Source organism: Trichomycterus rosablanca, chromosome 12, assembly GCF_030014385.1.
Source record: "Trichomycterus rosablanca isolate fTriRos1 chromosome 12, fTriRos1.hap1, whole genome shotgun sequence".
Taxonomy (NCBI): Eukaryota; Metazoa; Chordata; class Actinopteri; order Siluriformes; family Trichomycteridae; genus Trichomycterus; species Trichomycterus rosablanca.
The window spans coordinates 30,683,831-30,710,234 of NC_085999.1; the positions used below are offsets into that span (position 1 = coordinate 30,683,831).

The 26,404-nt window shown below is 37.5% G+C and overlaps 3 protein-coding genes across 8 annotated transcripts in view; 2 read left to right on the top strand and 1 right to left on the bottom strand.

The window, feature by feature from the left end:
• Positions 1-4,009: 4,009 nt before the first annotated feature.
• On the bottom strand, positions 4,010-9,170 carry rpe (ribulose-5-phosphate-3-epimerase). Its single transcript, XM_063005800.1, has 6 exons — positions 9,017-9,170; positions 7,722-7,801; positions 6,839-6,978; positions 6,228-6,362; positions 5,247-5,333; positions 4,010-4,159 (listed from the first exon to the last, which is right to left on the bottom strand). Exons 1-6 carry the CDS (start codon positions 9,136-9,138, stop codon positions 4,037-4,039), a joined length of 687 nt encoding a protein of 228 aa, XP_062861870.1. The 5' UTR covers positions 9,139-9,170; the 3' UTR covers positions 4,010-4,036.
• Positions 9,171-13,500: 4,330 nt separating this feature from the next.
• On the top strand, positions 13,501-17,564 carry commd6 (COMM domain containing 6). The gene is made up of 7 exons (XM_063005951.1): positions 13,501-13,630; positions 14,879-14,937; positions 15,077-15,142; positions 15,231-15,307; positions 15,613-15,781; positions 15,853-16,005; positions 16,107-17,564. Exons 2-7 carry the CDS (start codon positions 14,881-14,883, stop codon positions 16,155-16,157), a joined length of 573 nt encoding a protein of 190 aa, XP_062862021.1. The 5' UTR covers positions 13,501-13,630; positions 14,879-14,880; the 3' UTR covers positions 16,158-17,564.
• Positions 17,565-20,154: 2,590 nt separating this feature from the next.
• Positions 20,155-26,404, top strand: part of tbc1d4 (TBC1 domain family, member 4) — a 37,851-nt gene continuing 31,601 nt past the window's right edge. For all 6 annotated transcript variants that reach the window (XM_063005421.1, XM_063005418.1, XM_063005423.1 and 3 more), the window contains exon 1: positions 20,155-20,532. In XM_063005421.1, coding sequence (XP_062861491.1) covers positions 20,155-20,532 — 378 coding nt within the window. The remainder of the gene's footprint in view (positions 20,533-26,404) is intronic.

Consider the following 26,404-nt stretch of genomic DNA (forward strand, 5'->3'; position numbering starts at 1 on the left):
TGTCAAACGCAGTCATGGACAATTTTGTGTCTCCAATTCACCTTACAGTGGGGTCAAAAAGTATTTAGTCAGCCACTGATTGTGCAAGTTCTCCTACTTAGAAAGATGAGAGAGGTCTGTAATTTTCATCATAGGTACACTTCAACTATGAGAGACAAAATGAGAAAAAAAAATCCAGGAAATCACATTGTAGGATTTTTAAAGAATTTATTCGTAAATTATGGTGGAAAATAAGTATTTGGTCAATAACAAACAAGCAAGATTTCTGGCTCTCACAGACCTGTAACTTCTTCTTTAAGAAGCTCTTCTGTCCTCCACTCGTTACCTGTATTAATGGCACCTGTTTACAGCCTCAAACAGTCAGACTCCAAACTCAACCATGGCCAAGACCAAAGAGCTGTCGAAGGACACCAGGAAGAAAATTGTAGACCTGCACCAGGCTGGGAAGAGTAAATCTACAATAGGCAAGCAGGTTGGTGTGAATAAATCAACTGTGGGAACAATTGTAAAAAAATGGAAGACAAACAAGACCATTGATAATCTCCCTTGGGGTCAAGATCTCATCCCGTGGGGTCAAAATAATCATGGGAACGGTGAGCAAAAATCCCAGAACTACACGGAGGGACCTGATGAATGACCTGCAGAGAGCTGGGACCAAAGTACAAAGGCTACCATCAGTAACACACTACGCCGAGAGGGACTCAAATCCTGCAGTGCCAGGCGTGTACCCCTGCTTAAGCCAGTACATGTCCAGGCCCGTCTGAAGTTTGCCAGAGAGCATATGGATGATCCAGAAGAGGATTGAAAGAATATCATGTGGTCCGATGAAACCAAAATGGAACTTTTTGGTAAAAACTCAACTCGTCGTGTTTGGAGGAAGAAGAAAAACCCAAGAACACCATACCTACTGTGAAGCATGGGGGTGGAAACATCATGCTTTGGGGCTGTTTTTCTGCAAAGGGGACAGGACGACTGATCCGTGTTAAGGGAAGAATGAACGGGGCCATGTATCGTGAGATTTTAAGCCAAAACCTCCTTCCATCAGTGAGAGCATTGAAGATGGAACGTGGCTGGGTCTTCCAGCATGACAATGATCCCAAACACACCGCTCGGGCAACGAAGGAGTGGCTCCGTAAAAAGCATTTCAAGGTCCTGGAGTGGCCTAGCCAGTCTCCAGACCTCAACCCCATAGAAAATTTGTGGAGTCCGTGTTGCCCAGCAACAGCCCCAAAACATCATTGCTCTAGAGGAGATCTGCATGGAGGAATGGGCCAAAATACCAGCTACAGTGTGTGCAAACCTGGCGAAGACTTACAGGAAACGTTTGACCTCTGTCATTGCCAACAAAGGTTATGTTACAAAGTATTGAGCTGAACTTTTGTTATTGACCAAATACTTATTTTCCACCATAATTTACAAATAAATTCTTTAAAAATCCTACAATGTGATTTCCTGGATTTTTTTTTCTCATTTTGTCTCTCATAGTTGAAGTGTACCTATGATGAAAATTACAGACCTCTCTCATCTTTCTAAGTAGGAGAACTTGCACAATCGGTGGCTGACTAAATACTTTTTGGCCCCACTGTATGTCTATGCATGTCTTTGGACTGTGGGAGGAAACCGGAGCTCACGGAAGAAACCCATGCATACACGGGGAGAACATGCAAACTCCACACAGAAAAGACCCGGACCACCCCACCTAGGGATTAAACCCAAGACCCTCTTGCTGTGAGGTGACAGTGCTACCCACTGAGCCACCATGCTGCCAACTCACATATTATTCCATATCTTAAGCCATTTTAAAACCTATAAATTACAATTTAAAAAGTAAGTCAAGTTGATATTTTATAAATAGTCATTCTGAAGTAAACTTAATAGAACCCCCCACAAGGCCTCCCACAACTTCAAAATCAATTACAAGTGAAACATCCAATAAATGCCTGTGAATGTCTCATCATATTTGAATTTGAGATATGAATAACTTTTTAGCATTCAGTACTTAATGAACATTTTATTCAATTAAAAAAAAACACCTGTAAAAACATGTCCAACAGAAAAGCACCCTAAACTGGATGTAATATCCAACTGAAAAAAAGTAAATTTTAAAATGTCACTTTATGAACTAAAATGACACAAAGTACCACAGAAGACACAGCAGTTACAAACCAGTACAGTAATAATGCCTCAGTATTCCATTTACATTTTCTAATTGCATTTATTCATTTATTTAGTAGTTTTTAAGGATTTTCAATAAGCATTGGGTTGGCACAATGGAACTGAGGCTGCACATCACATTGTTTTATTTTGCTGTTAACACTAGTCCAACCCACACCACAAAATCATGTTATAGATACAGAACTTATTTATTACCATTTTAACATCATGTTTCACACACTTTGAACATGTGAACTAATGAATCATGAGTCATGGACACAGTTATGTATCTCCAATTCACCTCATTTGCACGTCTTTGGACTGTGGGAGGAAACCCACTCAGTCATGGGGAGAACATGCAAACTCGAAAGGACCCGGACTGCCCCCCCACCTGGGGATCGAACCCAGGACCTTCTTTCTGTTAGGCAACAGTGCTACCCACTGAGCCACCATGCTGCTGGATACAAAGTTAATTACAAAATCAAACCCCTATGATGGTGAAACTAATGTGGCAACTTTTCAAAAAGTTACTTCATGGTCAATCCTTAAAACCTAACATTTTGTGGTACAAACAGAAAAATTCAGATGATTATGACCAGACCAACAATGGCAGACTAAATTATTGTTGGCAAAAGTTCTCTTGCTAATATGCCATATTCACAAACTAACAATGAATTGTGAAATACTTTTACGGTTATGTTTTTTAAGCCACAATATTAACTTGTCTTGCTTTCCTGTAATCTTTTGTTTACTTCCACCTGTCAAATATTTTCACAAAAAAGGAAGTCATTTTAAATTAGTAAAGCCAAGCTTTACACAAACAAAATGTGATCTGTTGAAAAGTCATTTTCTGCATGAATTTAAATAGTGGAGAAACATTGAAGTAAAGAAAATAATTAAGAAAATGCAAAAATTTTTACAGATAGTGACTGGAGGCAAGAATATTTATACACACATACATAAAAACTGATACTTTATTCATGTATGTTAATATTGTGTCAAAAATGTAAGTCTCAGTGGAATGTACAAGCTTAATAATAGCCATAATAGTCATTTTGCCCTTGACCAGTGTTTGAAGTGTGGAAAAAGTGCCAATACTTGCCTAATTCACATACTGGTGTTTGCATTAACATGTATCAGCAAATCAGTAAGTATTCTTCAATTTCTGCATTACATTCTGAATTAACGTTACTTAGACTAGCATTAACATCACTTGACTTACACTAGAGAAAATAAGAACAGGTGAGCATTAAGTAGTGCCCCCTTGATGCACTATACTGTATAGTGCAGTTTATACAGTATAAGGTCATTATGAATCACCCAGAACTTAATATGAAGAGGGCAAAAAAGAGCACTGGAAGCTTGTGAGAAGTGCCAGTATGCAGAATGAAAAGTCATGGTATACAAAAGAGTAAAATGTAGAAATGTAGGCAAGGTACTGAACTAGTATCAGAAGGTCGCTGGTGTAAGCCCCACTTCTGTTTGGCCCTTGAACAAGGCCCTTAACCCTCAATAGCATAGATTGTATAGGTTGCTTTGGATAAAAGTGTCTGCTACATATTGTAACTGTAAAATGTAACTATTCCGGACCTCAAATTGTTACTTTAGTAGTATACATTTTATGTGGATTAGTTGTACTGTTGTACATTTTACTGTTGTACATTTGACATGTAGGGGATCTGTGAGGACCTGAAGGTTGGTCTTCCCTGTAGAAAGACACTGGTTTTAAACAACTGTACTAAAGCCTGTGATGAAACAACAGTCTTAACAAAGACATCTTACAGTCAGTCATCTGTACCTACAGCTGTAGAAGCTCCATATGGCCATGAAAAGAATTCAAACAGATTAAAACATATTCTTTTTAGTGTTTATTTAAATGTTATCAACGGTCCAGAGATCGCTTCTGTATGGCCTCGAGGACGACATCTTTGAGAAGGGCAATCACAGAACGAGGGTCGCTGCTTCCCACTACAGCACTGCCTGATACAATCATGTTAGCCCCTGCCTGAGAGAGAACAAGAAAGTAAGAAAAAGGTCAGTCAAAGGTTCAAGCCAAACATACACTAGGGAATTTGTACTTGATCTTTTATCTGATTTAGCTCTTAAATGAAAGAATTACACAGAACTAATTCCCAGGTCAGAAATAATCAGATTTTCCAGATAGGTTTGCTTACAGAAACGCACAGTGGCACATAAAACTATTCTGAGTTGTTTCTACCATCTTGTAGCCAGGACATAATCAGTCATTCTCCCTTTTTTCCCCAATACATCTTTTATGCTTTTATTTGGTGGCAAAAATAAAAAAGTCTTTATTGGATTAGTCTTAAACATTTACATTTTTAAATGAAATGAGTGACATGGTGGTGTCTGTAGGCTACACAGTATCTCACACTGATTTTTTTCCAAATAGAATATTGCCCTTACAAAAAAAAAATCTGCAGAAATTCATTAATCACTTATGTCTTAAACAAAGTAAATATTATTTATAAAATTAAAAAAAATCATTGCTTACATCATTTAAATAATAAACAGACAGGGCGCTTATCAATCTGAAGGCAATACACACACAACATTTATGCAAGAACCAAGTCATTTTCTGCATCTTCTCGAGAAACACTGCAGCTAAACTTTTTTACAGATAGTGAATGGAGGCAAGAATGAAACCCAGATTTTCAGGACCCATGTTGTTCTGCCATGCTACCATGTGCCCTACAATAGGTTGCTTTCATAAATTAAATTAAGAAAGACTGGCTTTGATGTGCGTGTATTTTAATTTAAACCTTTATATCTTTTAATTGTTGCTATTCATTTAGTGGGTTACTCAGGAATTGAGTGCAACAAATCAGTAATAAACATACAAAACACTAATTTATGATCACACGCCAGAAGTTCAAAAAGATATGCCAGATTTGTTTTATACAAGAAGTTTTTCCAGATATGACCAGTGGTACATTTAACATAGCAGTGGTAGCTCAGTGGTTAAGGTACTAGAGTACTGGTCAGAAGCTCGCAAGTTCATATCCCACCACTGCCAAGCTCTTAACCCTCACTTGCTTGGACAACTGTAAATCTCTTTTAATAAATGTAAATACCTCAGCACATCGATGAATAGTGTCTGGTCCAACTCCTCCATCAACCTCAATGTCCAGGGAAGGGAACTGACTCCTTAACCAGTTGACCTGTGGGGAATGGAAAATTATTAAACACATAAAATAGCAATGAAATGCAAAATAATTTGTCAGCCTGTAAAGCTGAAAAAGTGCCTTTATATGTTTGATATGTGTATTGTTTGAACTGTATTTCTTTGTTTGTTTAATGCTGTGTTCATACATTGTTATGATGTTCACGGCAGGAGAAGTGTTTTATATTTTACAAGGGTCTGTCTTATATTTGTGTATTTATTCTTATATTGGTAAGAAATTTGAGAACTGTTTTTATCTTATGACTGTCTCTTTTTTGTTCCAGGCATGTGCAATCTTTGTCTTTTTCTGTTATATGTTGCGGACTCAGCTTCATGGTAAGGGGTATCTGACAGTTTGTCTGAATTTTATAAATGATTCAGAAATGCCTAAATACAGAGTGCTCGGGTGGCACAGTGTTAAAACATGCTAGCCCACTGGTTGATGGTGCCTTTTCAGAGACAGAGAATAATGGAAATCAGTGTGACTCTCTGTACATGATACTGATACATGATGCTGCACACAGTAATTGGTACCATGTGTAATATTAATACACTAATACTAAAATATATCAAACATACCAAAAATGTCTCAAACTAAACGTCAACCCAACAGCCAAATATGAAATTCCAGTCAATTTTTTGTCATGGGTGGTAAGGCATCTTTTCTCCCAGTAGTTACTGTGGCATGGATATAGCATAGATCTTCCTCCATTGTTAGTGATAATTTCACTTGGGAATAGTATCTATCAGTCAGATGGACAACTACTACATTATGTTGTGTATTTTAACTAGGGCAATACAGTACAATCTACATTGTAGTGAAGTCAGGACTGAAGTACTCTGGTGTACTTGTAATAATAAAGAAATGGTTTTGGTAAGGACTAACACACACCTTTGGCATCATGTCATCCATAAACTTCTGCCCACCAAATCCAGGTTCCACTGTCATAACTAGAGCCATGTCAATCTGCCCCGCCCATGGTGCTAATTCTTCAACTGTTGTTCCAGGCTTGATAGCCAGGCCAACCTGTTTAAAAAAAAAAACACAGCTAGATTAAAAAAAACATTGCGAGGAGTGCCACATGATCATACTACAAATGTCTACAAATGACTATATGTTAAATATTTATAAACAACAAAAATAAATAAATGAAATAACTAATTGGTTTTAGACAAGGAATCTGAAGGAATTAAAACCATAGCTTTTGAACTTTTGAACTTTGCACAAGCCTAGCTTGTTATACTATTACACACCAAGGTAGAAAGAAGTGTCAAAGGTTAAATATTCTTTTAAATTGTGCATCCTAATTAACTTACTGTTACACATATACATTGTAACTATCAAAATAAAACTTTACACATACATTATACACAACAAAAATGTACAGGTTTATTAAGATTTTTGTTGTTGTTGCCAAGATTCTGCAATAATTTACTAACTGACAAACCAAAAAGTCTGTTGTAACCCCTTATCTGTTTAAGTAAACCCAGTTATGCTTAAACCTTCATGTTGCTCTCACGGATTTCCTTGATGAGGTTTCCTGGATTTGTGGTAGCCTCCAGATGGAATGTGTATTGATTAGCTCCTGCTGCTGCCATGGGTTTTACCCACTGTTCAGGTCTGGAAACCATCATGTGCAAATCTGAGGAAAATATAAATAACAAAAATTAAAAACCACTGTTGTTTTTAAATGACATTTATCCCAGCTTCAAAATGCATGCCAGTAGCTGGATTGGCTACTCTAGTGCTTCAGTTATGAGCTCTCAGTAACCCAGTACTATGGTAAGGATAGAGCAGATGAATTAATGCCATTTGATTTTTAAAGCTGTTTCCTACAGTGAAAAATCAGGTCTATGTCTTCTACAGCCACAAGAGGGTACTCAAGAGATGTACTCGTACATGGTCTTGTTTTAATGAGCTTTCAGTATTTCTAAAATTGTGCAGAATTTAATATGGCTCAAAAAGCTGCACTTACTTTAAATTTCCAGACTAAAGCCCAACTAGTAAAAATGTACTACACTAAGAGTAACTCCACAGACCTGGAAACCCAGTCCACAAGTACTGTGCACTTGTGTGTCATGTATCATGCAGACTTTTTATTATAGTCTGAACTTTATCCAGATTTAAAATAATAGAGGCTGTAAGATGGATTGGCATCCTGCCCAAGTTGTGATACTGCATTGTGCCCAGTAATTCCAGAAAAGCTGGACCCACCACGACCCTGGCCAGGATAAAGCAGTGGTAAAACATGAAATCAAATTTGGACCCTTAGAATCAATCATTGTTATAATCCTGAGGATTTGCAGATCTTTACAGCACTAGTAAACATCTACGCAACATGCACAGAAAACCAAAAAATGTGGTAACATTAAAACAACAACTTACCAAAGAAAGGATCTGGACCAACAGCTTTCCGCAGACTTTCCACCACTGGATGGCCAAACGTGAGATTTGGAACAAAATGCCTTAAAATTAAAAATGCAGATTAAATATCAGTTGGTAAAAGATTTTTCATTTTTATTCATCACTTTCATTCTGGTTAGGGTCACGACAGGTCCAGGTACCCTTGAAAACACTGAGCATAAGGCAGGACCATTGACAGCATGGGCTTTGGCCTGCTTGAAAATTGTGTGAGGTACATCTATCTAACCCATCTGTTGTTCTGCACAATGTTACCCCTCTGTACATTATCAGCCAGTTAGAGACTAGTGCTATTCATTTTATCAGTGGACACTTTCTGATCACAGCATGCTGTTGCTTTATATTTAAACTTTACTGGGATGGGATGTTTAAACATCCTAATCCTAGCATCTGACAAACGAGGACCAGAGCAACACACACTACTGTCATTACAGTGCTGAACACTCAAACGACATCTGGTCACTGGGGTCCCTTTTGATTGATAAATAGGATACAGAGGGTGACAAAGTGTCCAAAGCAACAGATCAGCTACAGACAGTACTTGTACAAAGGTAATTTGTATGGTATGTGTAGCTTATAAAATAATAATTGTATCCGTACCTAATAAAAAGAAACGTTATGTCCATAAAACAGACTTTCTAATTTATAGATTGATCAATATCTATAGATTTACCTATCAGGATACTCATGGAGCATGATTTGGCTTACAGTTTATGAAGCTTTCATTATACTCTGTTAATATTACATACTACATTTTTGTTCTATGCATTTAATTACACAGGTTGTATTTTAAAGATTAAATTCCAATTAGAGCTGAGCTGCGACCTGAAAACTTTTGGTACATTCAAACTGCCTGTATAGTCATTCTGTCCACTAAAGAGAACAGTGGTACTGTCGAGAAATGAAAAGTATAGTCCTCAACAAATCTATAACTCTCGACAGATCAAAGTCCAGATTGATCTAATGCTTTAAATAAAGTAAACACAATGCACCGTCTACTCTATGCTACACTAACAGATCTGCACACACCAAGTTTTCTCAGTAGCTCTGTTTCAGTCCAGGCCCGGGTTGCAGATATGATTTTAAGATCAGCTCAGATTGAGCAGTATGAACTGAAAGTAAAGCGCAAATCATGCACATCAGTAGCACATGTGTAGCACTATTTAGCCACGATGCGGACCTTTGCTCACCTGATGCTTGCAGCCCGGCAGCTACCTGGCTGAAAGTAAAGCTTTAAAATAAAAACAACCACCACTCACCCGTCCATAACGTCTAAGTGTAAATAATCGGCACCGCACTCCATCATCCGCTGACATTCTCTGCCCAGCTGGGAAAGATCGCTGTTTAAAATCGAGGGTCCGATTTTAGCCGTGTAAGACATTGCACAAACTCTGGATGTACCGCGTTGCGAAGTTCTGCTCATGCGCAGTGTGAACGGGAACTCGGCTCTAATGCTACATTCAAGTGGTCTCGGGAACTATCGTTAAATCCATTTGAACAAATTGTATATAGAGATCCTGGTAATACACTAGACAGTGTAAACAAAGTTTTTAGTACACTGAAATAGTAAATATGGCACAGTTTACTCCCCTGCCTTACACAAGTGAAGAAAGTACAGAGATAACATATCATGTATGAGGATTGGCCTGTAAAATATGAAAAAAAAAAAAAAACTTAACCTTTGGTGACATCTAGTGCCACATTTGAGTAGTGTCTTCTCCAAACGGTTGACAAAATTGAAAGTATGTTAATATTAAATAAATTAAATAAACATTAATATTAAATAAATGTAAATTATACGTACGGGAAGTACGAACGCACCTTACGTACTCTGCGCACCTTACGCGAATTCACGAACCATCCCCTGAACGTAGGTCAGTTTCGTGAATCGGAGCATGCGTAGTGAGGCTCTCACTCCCTGCGTTGGTGCTTTGATGAATAAATGTAAAAATATTAGCATATATTTTTTTATTTTAAATTAACAAGTGCACATATATTCGGTCACTATTAAAAAATTTACATATTTCACCCAGCAACACAACTATATGGTATGAGTTAGCCGCTTGGTGGTGATACTTCATGATGGTAACAATTTACCTCAGAGTTGACGAGAGAGTAAAGCATCCAGATACAAGTGATCTGACGCTTTTAACATCTGAATTTATCTACAACCTTACTGAGAGCAGCTATTTACAAAAATGTATGTATTACAACATTAATATGATAAAGAGTTATAAATACAGAGTGCTTATAGAAACAGAAATCACTGCGATTAGCTTAGCAGCTAATGCTAGTACGGATGTTGTTCACCCTGGACATTAACTCACAGCTGTGATGTCTTTCGTATAGTTAGTGTACTGTAGTGATGGGAATATCGGCTCCTTTTAGAGAGCCGGTTCTTTTGGCTCGGCTCACTAAAAAGAGCCGGCTCTTTCGGCTCCCAAGTGGCTCCTTAGATTTTTTTGTTGCTTAAATTAATTTATTACCAAATTACATGTCAAATGAATTACTAATGTAAAAAAAACATTGTATCAAATGTTTATTATTTAAATTGCTTTATTTATATACTCAACATGGAACAGAGTGCTCCAACAATAAATAATAAAATACAAAAACAAAGACCCATCTCAATTAGACAAAAAGATCCGATTGTGTATATTATTTGTACATTTGCATCTAGAGTGGGACGGCACGGTGGCTAAGTGGTTGGCACTGTCGCCTCACGGCGAGAAGGTCCTGGGTTCGATCCCCAGGTGAAGAGCCCGGGTCTTTCCCGTGTCCGCGTGGTTTTCCTCCGGGTGCTCCGGTTTCCTCCCACAGTCCAAAGACATGCAAGTGAGGTAAATGTTCCTGTCATGAATGTAACCAAAGTGTAAAACGTGACGTTAAAATCCTAATAAACAAAACAAAATAAACAAGCATCTAGAGTGAAACAACACATCATCAACGAAGCATCACTCACACTCAACAAAATATACATGAAAATGTGCAAAACATAAAGAAGATAGTTTAGTGAAGATTAGCATTTAGAAAAACCAAGCAGCTCATCTTTGATGGGTTGATCCTGTTTCTCCTTTCTGTTATGATCTGCCATGTTAAAAAAGATTCTCTCTGAGGGGACAGATACACAGTCTATGTGCCATCACATGTGTAAGATGTGGGTAGACTGAACACTTGGTCTCCCACCAGTGGGCCTGCACTTCTCTGTAAAAGGGGCTCCTCGAGTCCAAAATTTACTATGTTTCCTCTCACTCATTTTCCTCACCTTTCCAGCGTGTCATGTCTGCCTGTGTAAGTTAATGTGTATATTTTTTGTAATTAATGTGTATTGGAACTGTGAGGGACTGAGCACCTGAGCATTTCACTCACCTTTCACACCTGTGTTAATGTGACGTGACAATAAAGTGATTTGATTTGTGTAAAGCGCTGAGTTCTCTCTCCCTCCTGTTCGTGTGCACGCTGTCTCTGTGTGTGTGTGTGTGTGTGTGTGTGTGTAACCCCGCCCCTCCTGCTCAGTGTAAACACACAAACGCCACCACGCATCTTGACCAATCACGTGCGGCTTTGACAGAAAAAAACCCCGGAAAATAACGAATCGGCTCCCAGTCAGGAGCCGGATCCCGTCGTTCACTTTGAAGAGTGCACAATGCACAATTTTTTACTGTATATTTATTCCGTAATAATAATAGTTATGGTGTATGAGTTATTTGGGTCAGTATCTTAGCTGTGAACTACTTGGCTAGGCTAGGTATTGACACCTTCACACGGCTATTCTAACCTTATTAGCTGGGGTGGGCGGATCGATCCAAATATCGATACTTAGTTTTACTTTTTGTCCGCAACATTGATTAAGTTTCTCCTGTTTCATAAGAAAGTATAAAGTGTGTGTGTGTACAGACAGTAGCAGCAGCTCCTCTCACATCTTACATGCTGACCTCGCTCCTCCCCTCCTGCTGTGTGTGGTTGTGGTACCGTCACGTGACTGAGCTGCACTGAACACATGCAGCAGTGACTGAGAGAGAGAGAAGAGAGATGTGGGGATATTTTACAGCGGTAAATGAAATAAAGAAATAATAAAAAAGAATTTAAGTTTTAAAACATTTGTTCTCCAGTAATAATTTTGTGTACTTTATTTTTTAAGCCAGAGAATTGCAATGAAAGCAAGAAATTCGGTTCTTTCATTATTTTGTGTATTTTGTTTATTTTACAAAAAGTGCAATGAAATAAATAAATTATGTTTTGTTATCATATAATTGTTTCTGAACAAAAAAACTTTGCTGTTCTGGGTTTTAACATGCACATGATTAACTCATTAACAGTAGAAAGCAAAAATCACAAAATCATTTAGTGGTCATAGCATATTGATATTGATATAAATCATTTGATACATATAAATCATTAATGATACATTTATGAAAAAAAAAAAAACAATTCATGACACAAATTTTAGACTAATAGCAAGCAGCTTCTCAAACTAGTACTCCGTGACCAGAGCGGAAGAGAGAACAGAGGCGACTCTCCCATAGGGAACCGTTGGAAAGGGGGCGGGACATTTTTTCTGCGCAGCTTCCGGGTTGTGGAGCTCTGTATAGTTCCAAACATCCCATAGAGCCCCATTCATTTCCACTACTTATCAAACATTTTTAGCTGTATGTTGCTTTGTTTTAAAAAAATTATGAATTTGATGTCATTAATATACTTAATACTGTTATTGTTTAGCATTTGCTCAGCACTAAATGTTACATGTTTATTTTAATTAATAGGTATAACTGAATTTAGCTTGGTCAGTTAAGCTTAATTAATGACACTAGAGTCTTTTCACCTAAAATGAGTTGATTAATCAAGAGTCTTGTTACAGAAATGATCATAAAACATTAGAGCCATAATAAATCATGCTACTTTTACTTTCATACATAAGTACATTTGAAGGTAAATACTTTAGTACTTTACTCAAGTGGAGGTAAAGAGTATTTTTACTTTTACTACTACTTTTACTGGAGTAATATTTTACCTTGGATATCTCTACTTTAACTCAACTACATGGTTTGTGTACCTTGTCCACCACTTACATTAGACAAAATGAACTAGTGCACATTCATAATGAATTTATTAATGTATTACATGTAGGAATCAATTATTAATCACTCATGAAATAAGACATGAATGAAGCTATTTCATGTACCTGCACTATAATGTTTTTGGTACGGTAGTGTGTTTATCAATCTGTTCATTCAGTGCAGGTAAACCTTATGAATCCAGCACATGACTTAGTGTTTAGCCAAAATGATTATTATTATGAATCTTCAGGAAAGTGAAGGGAGATTAGTTTATGCAAAAAACAAAACATAAAAAAACTTTAATGTCTATACTGTATATTGTCTCTACTACTTAATGATATCGCATTATGTAATGTATGCTAATATAATGTACTGTGTGTTAACAAGTCATTATAAACATCAATCTTCCACTTTATATACCAAATTGACATTAAAGCAGATGCAGTAAATGTAAACGCAGTTGAAAATACCCAGAAATTGTACAAATGTTTATTATTTAGCGTTTAATATTTCATTTACTGCTGCCTGTCCCATATGAGAACATGACAGCGCCGGGTTTGTTTGGAACTATTGGAGGGTTACATGAACCACGTGACCGCGTAGCGGCGAGATCAAGGAGTGTCGCAACTCTCTCCATCTACGGCTCTGGCCGTGACCAACGCTGACGCAAATGACGTATACGGAAGTGTAGCATGTAATCGGTGAAGCTGCCAAGGAAAACCGTTTTACCACAGTACAATGGATTTGTAATAGTTTACCTCAGTTTAGTTTTAGACGTGTTTACAACTGCATGTGCGTTATTGAGTACACATAAAAGTAAGTAATATGTGTTGTTTTTACGGAAGTATGGTAATATGTGTAGTTTCACCGGACAGCCGAATGTAAAACAAATGTTGAAAATTAAACTTCAGTTATTTCTACTACTTTGCAGTTTTTCTTCTTGCATGTATGGCATTAAAAGTGTGTATTTCAAGTTAAAAATGCACGCCAATTAAACAGCTTAAAGCTGGACATCATTACTCGTTTATTTCCAAACTACAGATAAAAGCAAACATTTAGACCATAGATATATCTCGATTGTATTTATTTGTAATATAACTGCAACTCTTCTATGGTCAGTACAACAATTTGTCACATTTATTTGTATAGCATTTTCTACAAAAATATTCTTAAAGCAGCTTTACAGAGATCCAGGTTTAAAACATTTAATGAACAAACCTGGGGTGATAGTGTTAAGGGAATTCAACTCCTTAGATATTTTGAAGAAGTAGCTTGGACATTACCATACCATCATTTGTGGGCAGCCAGGTTAGTATTTGGTTCATGGAAATTTAAATATGTAAATACACACTTCAATGCTTTAAATAAAGAACCCCCTAAAACAATAAATAAGCAAATTAAAAGCATAATGTACCACAATAGTTTCCTATAACATCAGATTTCATTCAGAATAAAAACCATCTCTAGTTGTGAGATTCTGGACATTGTCTCCGGTGTGAGTACGGTCAGGATAAATGTTCAAAAGTCCAGCAGAAGTGGGTGGAAGGGTGCATTGCAGCAGGACCTCTAATGTGGGCTGATAATTACTACAGTACTACAGGTGTGAAATCTGGGACATGGGCTGGCCAAACCACCTCAAAGAAAACTGTACAGACTGTAGTAAAAGATGAAGTTAATTATATCAGGATCACAATAATACATGAACAAAACACAGGCTGGTACAAGACTCTACAGCACCCCAAATTATAACAGCATATGTAAAAGTGAAATGCTCCCAATTTAAAATTTTCACCATTCAACTGATCAACAATTTACACATTAAACACAAAACATTTTAAACAACCAAAACAAACATGTTTCACAATATTAAACTAAGAAATGCATAGACCAGGTAAACACCAAGCAGGAACAAAACAACTCTTAACCAGTCATTTATTCTGGAGGTTGTCAGGCATTCACATGGAATACTAGTGGTGGTTATAATGATGTCAGTAACCAGTGTTTAGTTGTTCCAGACATTAGAATGACATCAGGCTGCTAATTAAAAGCTTGTTTCCATTTCAGACATGGATACTGTGGTTGAGAACATTATGAAATTGCCATCAGAAGTTTTTGAACAAACAGTAAGAACTGCACAATCTATTTGGTTTGTTTTGATTGATTTACATGATAAGCTGTTTCCATAAACATAACATGTTAAATCTTTTAGTGATTGTTTTATGTATGCTACATAGATAGAATCATCTATTTTGATTGTTTCAGTGTCTCGATGTCATGCTTCACCTTGAAGGAAAGAGCAGTGCAGTGAATTTGGTTGAGAACTGTCACGTAAGTTTTGCACCAGTCACACCCCCACTTTTCACACAGAATTTGCCTTGCTTGTTTATACTGGTGTTGCTTTTCTTTTTTTTAACAGAGATTTCAAAGTGCTGGAATAAACCTTGACTGGAAAGATGTTCAGGAAATACTTAGACTTTTGTCATTTCATCTTAGGTAAAGTATATTTGTGTATATGATGAAGTTGTACAGTATTACAAAAGGTAATCATTATAGCATCTGAGATTATATTATCAAGTCTAGGTAATTATATACTAGCAACTGCACTTAAAATAGTTTGAGTATGAAGTTTCTTGTATACCAGATTTTTACGCACAGTGCTAATAGACTTAACATTATGAACAAATAAAAAATACATAAATGGCATTTTTGAAGCCTATTAAAGACGCTTATAAATAAAAAAGGTTTCTGGTTCTATCCAGCTATGTTTGTGAACTGTCTATAAATGTAATTTCTTGTAGATCAGCAGCAAAGAACAACCTCACTGCTGATCATTTGGTTACTAAGTTAGGAGAGAGTAGCCAAAAATGGTCCAAATCAGCTTTACAAGTTGTACACCAGCTGTGGACTGAACACAGTGCACAAGTACAAGCGTACCAGGAGGTTCAGACCATGGCCAGCATTGGACAGGTAAGGACTGTTTAAAAAACCTTATTCAGTAAATAAAAGCGACTACATGTAACCACAAGACTTTTTTGTAGCTGGTGGATATACAGTGGAAGTTGGGGATGGCTGTGAGCTCTGACACATGTCGCTCCCTCAACTCCCCATATGTCTCCGTCCTGATGAAAATTGCAGACACATCTGGAGAGATTTCTTACAAGTCTTTTGAGATGACGGTTCCTCAGTTTCAGGTTTGTTTTATTTTTTTGTATTTCCATATTTTAACAATGACCAGTTGAAGTTGACAGAATAAAAAAAATGACATGCAAATTTTTTGTGTTTTCTCTTATAGAACTTATTTAGACAGTTCAAGGAAATTGCTTCTGTTTTAGAGACGGTGTAAGACGGTGCTTCAAATGGCAACAATTTTCATCCTTTCAGTATTGAGCAGTTATATACTTTCAAGCTTTTTAATAATTATCTTAACACTTCATCTAAAAATGTACTTCAGTTTGCATCATTGTAAGGAGCAGTGTACTGTATGAACAACAGTTTTTTTTTTTGTGTGAAAACCAAATGTTTGAAGAATGAATGTATGTAAAAGTGAAACTTTAAGCAAAAATGTTTCTGCTAAAGCATACATTCAGTTAACATTAAGAGCACAATCTCCTGCAGTGTGGTAAACCACTAGGCCACATGGTGGCTCTGATGGGATTACACATGTTGCATATTTTATCTATTTCTGGGAGTAAGGAAGGTTCTGTGGCGTCTTGTTACAAGCAGTGCAGGAAACTAACTAGCTTAGCATGCTAGTATGCTTTCTATGTTTTAATCACTAAGGAACATCTACTATTTCATGAATGTGCAATAATATATTAAATGTGTATGGTGTATAAATTTGGCTCTAGGGCCTACAAAACATCATTGGAATGATTTGTTTACTTCTTGACCCCCACTTCATGCACATGCACTTATACAGTGTAGGTCAAAAGTTTACATAAACTTGCAAGTACATGCATGTCATTGCAGTCTTACAGTTTTTTATTCAATGTCTTTTGTCTAAAGAAATGCTTCAAATGTCACTGTTTGCATAGGTTTATTGTTGTTTTTCTGAAAATCTGCCTTGTCAAAACTATACAGTGTTCAGCCCTGTCCTTTACACACACAGATTATTAAAAAACTGAGTGTACTCAGAGTAATGTTAACATTAACTTAAACTGGTGGACTATTTGCTCATACAGTGTTTTGCAAAGTGGTAAACCTCAACTGATCTTTGCTTGTAAATGACTGAGCCATTATTTAATGCTCTTTTTATTCATATTTTTGCATCAATGGTTGCCCTTTTACCTGTGAAAACAATACAATAGTTCCTATTCTCACAGTCCCACTATCCCAACCTGTTTTAGAATGTGTTGGGTTTGTATGAAAAAATAACTGTCAGACTCTCAGGGTTTTCTTGGCTGTAATCCTACTAATGTATGCTATTTTTATTCTGCAATAACTTAATAAAGTACTTAAGGTTAACACTCAGAACATAAATATTAACATTTCCTGCCATGGCCTGTTTATCTGACTCCATCAGCTGCTAATGACCACGTAGTTTACACTTTCTCAGCAAGTTTTAAATGAGTGGATACCAGTTATCATCTGTCAGTACAACTATTCAACCCAGCTTGGTGACTTTCACTTCTATAGTTTTACACTGATTGCCTAACAAAACAAGTCACTGCTCTTTTCTTATTTTTTCTAATTATTAAATGCTTATGTACAATAAAATCTGTGTTTTATTGTAACTGATAAAGTGTGTAGACCAGGGTTTTACACACTATCAAATAAAAGCTGCTGTGATTTTGATAACTCCAGTAAACTATATTTTGTGAGCTGTCGATAAAATAGACACTTGAAAAAACCTGACTGCCTTGGGTGGTGCTGTTAATGTCTTCTGTGTTTTTGAACAGTGACAGCCTAAAAATGTGGTGCTTGAGTGCATACAGAAAGCTATGTGGAAAAGCTTGTCTCCCAAATGTCTGGCCAATCAGCAGCAACACTACTGGTTCAACTGACATCAGTGTTTAAACATGGGGGTTTGCCCTCTATATTTAGCTCAAGTCTGTTGTCTTCTTAAATACAGCTTTTGTTATGTAATAAGCACTGTAACGTAACGGTCGTTTACGAGTGTTTATTATAAGTTTTTTATTTGAATTTGAGTAGATATTAATAAATAGTAGGTGTTTATGTTAAATCAGAAGGCTGTAATCTAGTTGCAGCAATAAAAAAAAATCACATTAAAATGTTGATTAATTAAGAATGCATTGAAATTACAACTGTAGACCATACTAGCATAAGATTAAACAATTAGTCCCTAAGTGAATCTGCATCATAAATGTGCATTATTAAGTTTCTCATTAAGGAAGTATTAATTTTTGAAGTCCTTTTTGCACATTTTGTGGTGTGAAATTGATTATAAATGAATATAATTAGCATTTTTACCCATCAACCTACACTTTATTACACTAAAAAAAGCCATAAATCAATTCAATGCAGTAATGCTGGTGAGTTCTCTGGGCCCGAACCCATCTCAGATGGACTGAAATAAAGTGAAAACAGGCTGTAATCAGACAAAAAACGGACATCGAGTTCTCTGTGCCAAAGGAGGAAAAGGACCATCCTGTTATTAGCAGTAGGTGCAAAAGCCAACATTTATCTCAGTATGGGAGTGCATCAGTTCCCATGACATGAGTGACTATAATATGTGTTTAGGTACCACTGATGTGGAGGCAGATTTTAGAAAAGATTAGGATTTTAGAGAGACATATAATGTAATTGAATTTTTTTTAATCCCATGACAGACTTCCCCCTGATCTTAGTACTTTAGGCTAAAAAAAACAGTGAAACTAGCCAATTAATTTAGGCTCAGAGCAGGGCCGCAATCACAATATATACTGGGGAAGACATGCCCTTCCAAAATCCAAATATGCTTAAAGTGTTCCACAATATACTGCTGTAAAAATGACAAATAAACATATTCCACTTACTACCTTTATGTTACACATATTTACACATGATCCTAAAATGTACAAAAAGATAATTAAGAAAATTAAGCATGAGGAGGAAATTTAATGAAAATGAAAACAGGAAGAGAAACCGGTGCGTCTCTTGTGTTATGAGGCTGTGTCTGTGGTAAAGTAGAACAATATAAATGCAGAATTCAGCCTCCAAGAAAAACAGCAATGTGACTGCAATCACAGCAGGATACGTTACAATCGGCCCTTTGAGGGCCACAATAATGCTGATGTGGCCCTCGGTGAAAATGAGTTTGACACCCCTGATATACGTAGGTCATAGCAGTCTTGGAATTTCATTGATTTCTGCAACTGTTCTTTTCTGTGATTAAAGGATTAAAACAGTTTTAGAAAGGTTTACATTTTGTCCAGCACTGGGTTTGTTCAGAGGGGGGTATAATTCTTAGTTTTTGGTTATTCACATTATGAATAGGGTCACATGCTGTGTTTGCTACATGTAGGTTTGCAAAAGTTTGTCCCCGCCCCCTGGCTTTTCTGGGCCACGCCTCTTATTACCGCGTGGGCTTTTTGTTTTGGAATTGGCATTTTTTTTAAAAAACAATTACTATCCAAATCTGTGCTGCAGACCATCAAGTTAGACACGGTTAAAACACAAATCTGGCTTCGCCTATTTCAACTCACACTAACACTTAATAATCGGACTGTATTAGACTGTAATTTGGGACGCATCCGTGTCTACTGTTTCTGGGCAGGGGCAGAGTGGTACCCGCCCATTTTCTCTCCAAGCCACGCCCCTTTCCCCTGCTCCTGTAGCTGAATGCTGGCAGAGGAAGGTGAAGCTGAGCTGCTACTGCTGCCAGAAGCAGCCGAAACGACGTCTGCATGACTGAATAAAAAAAAGAGAGGAGTAAATACTCTGTATTTCAGTACAGTAACGTCAGCGGTGTGTGTCTGAACTGGAGCTGTTTATTTGGAGCGGAGTCCTACGGCAGACAGGAGCAGACTGGGTGGTTATTTTGCGCTGTGCTGCGCTGCTGTATTGGGTTGTGTTGTTTACACATGTATCTGTCTGTTCATTCGACACGTTAAAAGGCGCTAAGTATTATAAACAGAGCATTATTATTTCAGTCTAAAGTGGACGGATATTATCCCTGAATATGTTCCTAGTTTGTACCAGGAACTAGGAATAAAAAACTGAAGCACATTAATTGCAGCCGCATGCGGGACGTGGAGTGGAACTTCTGCACACTTTTGCACGAAAGGACTTGCAGAAATCGCACCCTGGTTCATGACGCACAGGTTCTCTGCACGATTTAAGGCAACCACGAAATCTAATCACTAAGCACAGTTGCTTCGTTCTGCTCCCTAAGCATGGAGATGGAGGGATCGGAGGACAAAGGAAAAGTGAAGGAGAAAAGCTTCTCGCTATGTTACGTGGGATACTCGGGGCTGGATAGGCGCACCACGTTGCCCATGCTTCCGTGGCTCGTAGCAGAGATCAGACGCAAAAGTGAGTCCGGTCCGGTTTCTGCAAGGCAGGTCCAGCTGTCCCTCACCCCTCCGATCATCCGATGTGTACCTGCCAACAGCAGCAGCTCGTCCGTGTTTATCTTTGAGCACAAAGCGCAATGCATCTCACGGTTCATCCACAACAGCCACGATCTGGCTTACTTTGCCTATTTGATCCGCAGCCAGCCCGATGATCCGGAGTGTGAAATGGCCTGCCATGTGTTTAAAGCGTGCGATCCAGACCAGGTGCGTGTTTTACCCACCCAAAACTACTGTAACAGTAACATGCAAAGGCTTTCTGTGCAGAGTTTGTGGCCAAATAGCTGTCTAGTTAATGGCTATTGAGTTAGTAGTTGGTTTAAGTAAGATGCATGACAAATACAGATGTTTCAAGTGTTTATTTCTCTGTATACCACTGAGTGACTGGCAATTATTTGATCATAAACACAAACAGGGTTGGGTGGAACACTGTTGAAGTCCACATGCACTTGCAAGTAACATGTATGACGAGAGACATGCATGATGAAATCTGCTGATTCTTAAACATACATAAATAGACTTAGATTCATCTCTACAACTGACTGTACATATAATCTTGGGACCTGTGTAGAGCTGTATAGACTATTTACCAAGGTGGGTTAGAATACCCACAGTGTCACTTTCAGAATGTTCAGATATAATGAATGTAATCAATGAATTAAAAGCTGTTGAAACACAGGTGTCAACTGTCCACAGCCAGCTAAGCTTTACAATACCATGGGCTTAAATGCTGACATGCAGAAAATAAGTCCTTGCTCCAACCAGGCACCTTGGTCAAAGCTTATTGTTGAGCACATGGACAAAGAATAAGCATCTTTCTTGTATGATTCATGGCAATGTAAGGCTCACTTGACTGTGGACAGTGTCACACGTTTTCCAGCAGCTTGTATTTCATTAAAACATTAACAAGTGTATCTAAACTTTTGACATTAGTATTTAGCTATGATTAAATGTATTGTAACAGCTAAATACACAATCCTACATGTATTCAGTAACATTTCTACTTCTAAAAGAAGTCACACTGTTCCATTAACATTGGGGTCCAAAAGGTTACAGCTTGAGCTCTTTCTTGGCCATAACCAAAAACATGCTGCCAATTATTCTCTAGTGAAGTTATCGGCTGGTCAGACATCTACATACAGACATGATTGGCTATGTCTGATGATGGCGAATGGCTGAGGTTCTATAATGGATTGGCCCCACAGTGACTGACCGGTGGTAAAACATGACAATGAAATAGTAACGGACTGACTACAATATTTTTTTGATGGCAAATAAGTGCTTTTTTATTACATTTTTGAACACTGTTGTTCAGTTTTCAAAGCAGAAACGTTTTATTCGACCCATTTGCATCAGCTTAAACAAACAGGAATTATTATCATCTTTTATTAAATTGCTTCATTGATCTCAAATTGTAAATGTAATCTCATTTATGATTTTTGCTTCTTTTGTTTGTTTAACTGTTGTATTTTAGTCAAGGGATACAAATTGCTGGTAACTCTACTTATTCAAGCTCATTTGTCAGTGTCAGTTAAAGCAATTATTTGCTGCCCAGACTTGCTGATTAAAAAAAAAAATTTTACCTGAAAGACAAGAACTTTTTGTGAATACATTCAATATTTACTCAGTTTCATTGTACATGCCAACACTGTCCAGGCACATTTTTAGTGCTGCAGTGTTTATAGGTACACATATTAGAAAACCCAACCATACTGGTTTAAAACCACTGTAGCAAATGCTACAGTGGTCTGGAACATGGTCTGGAAAAAAAACTACTTAATTACTAAGGAATTCTTTTTGAACAGTGTAGAAACAAAAGCACCACTTGTATTTGAGTTTATGAAAACCAAAGTTTCTGAAGTTTCCAGATGAGCCCTATTTTTACTGTAGTGTGTCTGTTGTTTCTTTCATGCTAAGCTGGTGTCTATCTCCTGAGGAATTAATTATAGGCCTGCAATTTGTTATGCAACCAGTTTTGTCACACCAGCATGAGTGCTGTATGGATTTTAGTAATCCAGTCTTTATTGTAGGTGTGAGGGTGTGCAAATGTATGGCAGAAATCATGCTATATTTAGCTTCTTATGAATTAGAAAATACCTCCAATGCATCAGTGCACTTCAAATTTTCAATTCACACAGCTTTTGACTTTGTTTATGCTTAAACATACACAAAAAAGTGTTTAAAAAACCCCCACAAATAAATAACATTCATACTATTTCTAAAGCTTGGTTGTCTGCCCTTCTAGCTTTGAGACATATATGATAATGTATTATTATTTTTTGCATCTATGTGGTTCATTTTTTTTCAACTTGCAGCATTAATATCTAGAACTTTAGTTACTGGCGCACAATGACACAGCAGTCTTTTATGCTAGCCCACCGTACTATTGGTAGGCTAGCTGACTGAACCTGCTGTGACCCTTACCAGAATAAACTGGTTGATAAAAAACTTTATTTATTTTTAGTTCTATGCAAAAGTTTGCATATCACTTTTAAATTCCATGTTATGTCCATGCTTATACAAAATATTCTAATTATTATTAAATGTGTTTCAGCCACAACCAATGCTAACAGATGTAATACAGCAATTATAGTAAGGAAATTATATTCTTCCAATTTTGCAGCATCGGTTTAGAGAAGGCCATTTAATGTTCCAGCATGAATGTGCCCCTGTGCATAAAGTAAGCTCTATAAAGACATGAATAAAAGCTTGGTTTAAAGAAATTCCAGTAGCCTACACTAAGCCCTGAACTCAGCCCAACTGAACAGCTTTGAATTGAACTACAACATCAGTTGAGGGTTTCTTGACCAACATCACTGTCCAGCCATACAAATGTTTTTTGACTGAATTGGCACACATTTCCACAGACATACTTGTCTTCTTGTAAGAAGCCTTCTCAAAAGAGTGTTGGTTGTTATAGCGGAAAGATCACATTAAGATCACTCTGTTTTAAAATTTTTTTGCAGCAGTATGTTTAACAAGCTTATGGTTAGGTGTCCAAATACTTTTGGTCTTATATTGTTTACATAAAACATGCACCCGTGTTTAATAAACACTTTATTAGCTTTAGCTTAGCTGCTTAATATTGAACCGTTTATCCTCCTCTCTCATTTTCATACATTACAAAATCAACTTGCAATATTTTCAGCTAGTTTCAGGTGTGTCATGTACAAGTACAACTGTAGCTTTGTAAGAAAAGTGGTTACATTACGCTCATGATTCCACATGAACTGTGCATCTGGCTTGGTATGAGTGAAGTCATTTGGTGGGTGAATACATCCCTGGAAAGTCTCTTCCTGGAAAGGAGTGTTATGTTAGTGCATGCAGCATTCCAAACGGCAATGCTAGAAGCACATGTTCATGGTGTCATTCTAGAAAAACTGGTTGGATCGCAATGTGTGCAGGACTTAGTGCTGTATAAATCTCTGAAGTACAGAAATGTATCTGCACATCTTGTAAAAGTATGTTGCTGCAGTTTATGCTGTTTGGTATTTTGTTTGTATTAAGGAACCTTTTGTTACCAGTAGTGTAGTCAAGATCATACATGCACCGTAACTATTGAATTTTTTTATTTACATGATATATAGCATACATACACATCTGCTGATCGGGACAGCAGTAGCCTAGTGGGTAGAGCTTTGGACTATCAATTGGAAGATTGTTGGTTCAAATCTAGGTTCTGCTATGCAGCCACTGTTGGGTCCTTGAGCAAGGCTTTTAAGCCTGTCTGCTCCAGGGGCACCGTAAATTGGCTGACCTTGCGGTCTGACGCCAGCTTTCAAACAAGCTGGGATACGCGGAAAAAGCATTGCATTGTACCATACATGCGTATATGTATATGTGACATATAAAGGCATTCTATTTTATGAAGAGAAACGATAACACCATAAAAATAACATATTAATCAAATACCTCACTGAGTTTGTTATACTCCCTCTTACTGTTACATTTTAATTATGGATGTTAAAGTGGACTATACTCAGAGCTGTACTATAATAACACGGTAGCGTGTGTCTACTGGAGTGAGTGTATCAATTCCAGCAGTGTTAATTCAAATATCATGTCAATGACGGACAATGGTAGTCCAACCAATATAAAGCCAACAGTGACCAGTGATAACTTTGTGCATTAAACACTTAATGTGCAAAAGAAAATAACTATGAGTTTTAATGGTTCTCCTACAACAAATGCTAACAGGGTGTGTGCTTTTAATAAAGAGGCCAGTAAGTCTAATCCAGATGTAAAATCTCAACACTGCTGCACCTGCACATATACCAGAACATTACACACTATTGTGTCATTACCATATTAGTGTCATTGAAATCCATCCCAAATCTGACCCTACTTAGACACTGCTGATTGTGTCTATTGAACACCAGGCATGTGTCAAGGCCTTCAGACTGTTGCACCATGCTAACACCCTGCAGGTTTATTTTGTAACCTTTTTAAGCTAATGACACACGTCAAAATGTTTGCGTCGCCTCCTATCCAGACAGAATGACACCACAGATCGTTACAGTAAATAATCTCTTCAAAGCAGATAGGAAAACTATCTAAAAACTAAATTCTGCAATCAGCACCATGAACAGACTGACATGATATGATAAGCTAAAGGGTCAGGCCATGCTTGACCTAGCAAATATTTGGATTGGCTCAGCTCTAAAAGCTACATTCTGTTGTTCTTTTTTAAATTTATGTATGACAAGCAGTGGTACTTGGGCACTTGAGAAAATGGAGCTCTGATATTAATACTGTGCCACTAAAACCTAAATATAAATCAGCTACACAAATATAGCTACATATATGCACACACATGCACACTACATGGCCAAAAGTATGTGGACACATAACCTTAAGGCAGTTGGACATCCCATCCCTAAACCATGGGCATGGGTATGGTGTTGGGATGCCACAGCCTCTGTCCTGGGTAGGCTTTCCACAACATGTTAAAGTGTGTCTGTAGGAATTTGCAGCCATGAGCAGTGATGCTAGACTAAAAGTTTTGGCCCACTTTGCAAGCCAATAAAGTTCTGTATGTCTTTCATTTCAAACACAGTCATGGACAATTTTGTATCTCCAATTCACCTCACTTGCATGTCTTTGTGACTGTGGGAGGAAACCGGAGCTCCCAGTGGAAACCCACACAGAAAGGACCCGGAATGCTCCACCTGGGAATCTAACCCAGGACCTTCTTGCTGTGAGGCAACAGTGCTACCCACCAAGCCACCGTGCTTAACTATATTGCAAGGAACATACGTGAGATGATTAACAGCATAATCTGCTCTCCAGAGGAACATCTTGGACACAGTGTTTAGATTTTTGAACCTTTCTGATTACATCCACTTTTGCTGGCGTCACTAAACAGATAAAGTTTGTGTTGTGTTCCTGGCTAAATTGTGTCTACATCATGACCCTTAGCATGGATTTCCTGTCTGTCCGCTGTGTGGTTGGAACCAGCACGCTGCTCAGAAATATGAGACTACAATGAGAGACAGCAACAGAGCATGAATCTAACTCATATAAAAACCCTGCCCAGGCTAAAAAAAAACAGCTGCTGCAGCTCGCAGACCGCCTGACGTGTGCCATACTGTGTGAATTTAATTACACTGTCGACCCTAATACAGTTAAATAAACGTAAATTGTGTTAAAGGGTGCAGAAGCATTTAGTCTATGTGGATTTGAGTTACAGTACAATGTAGGAGAATGTAGCTTTTTTATTTACCATGACTTGCATCTAGCAGTTTGGTAAATATGTAAAGAAGAATCTGCCAGCATTAACCAGTTAATCTTGCAATTCTAGTACAGATATGTCAGGAAAAATTAGGATTAGGCACAAGAATATATGGACAGCTGACAACATCCAAAACCATTCCCTCCTTTGCATCTAAAATAGACTTTATTTATCTGGGAAGGCTTTCCTCCAATTTTTGGAGCATCTTTCTGGGAATTTTGTGCTTATTCAGTCAACAGCATTTGCAAGATCAGGCCCTGGTTGTGGAGCAACTGGCTATTGGTGTCAGGGGTGTTTAATATGGTTGAGTTCAGGGCTCTGTACAGTCTACGGTCTATGTTTTCCACA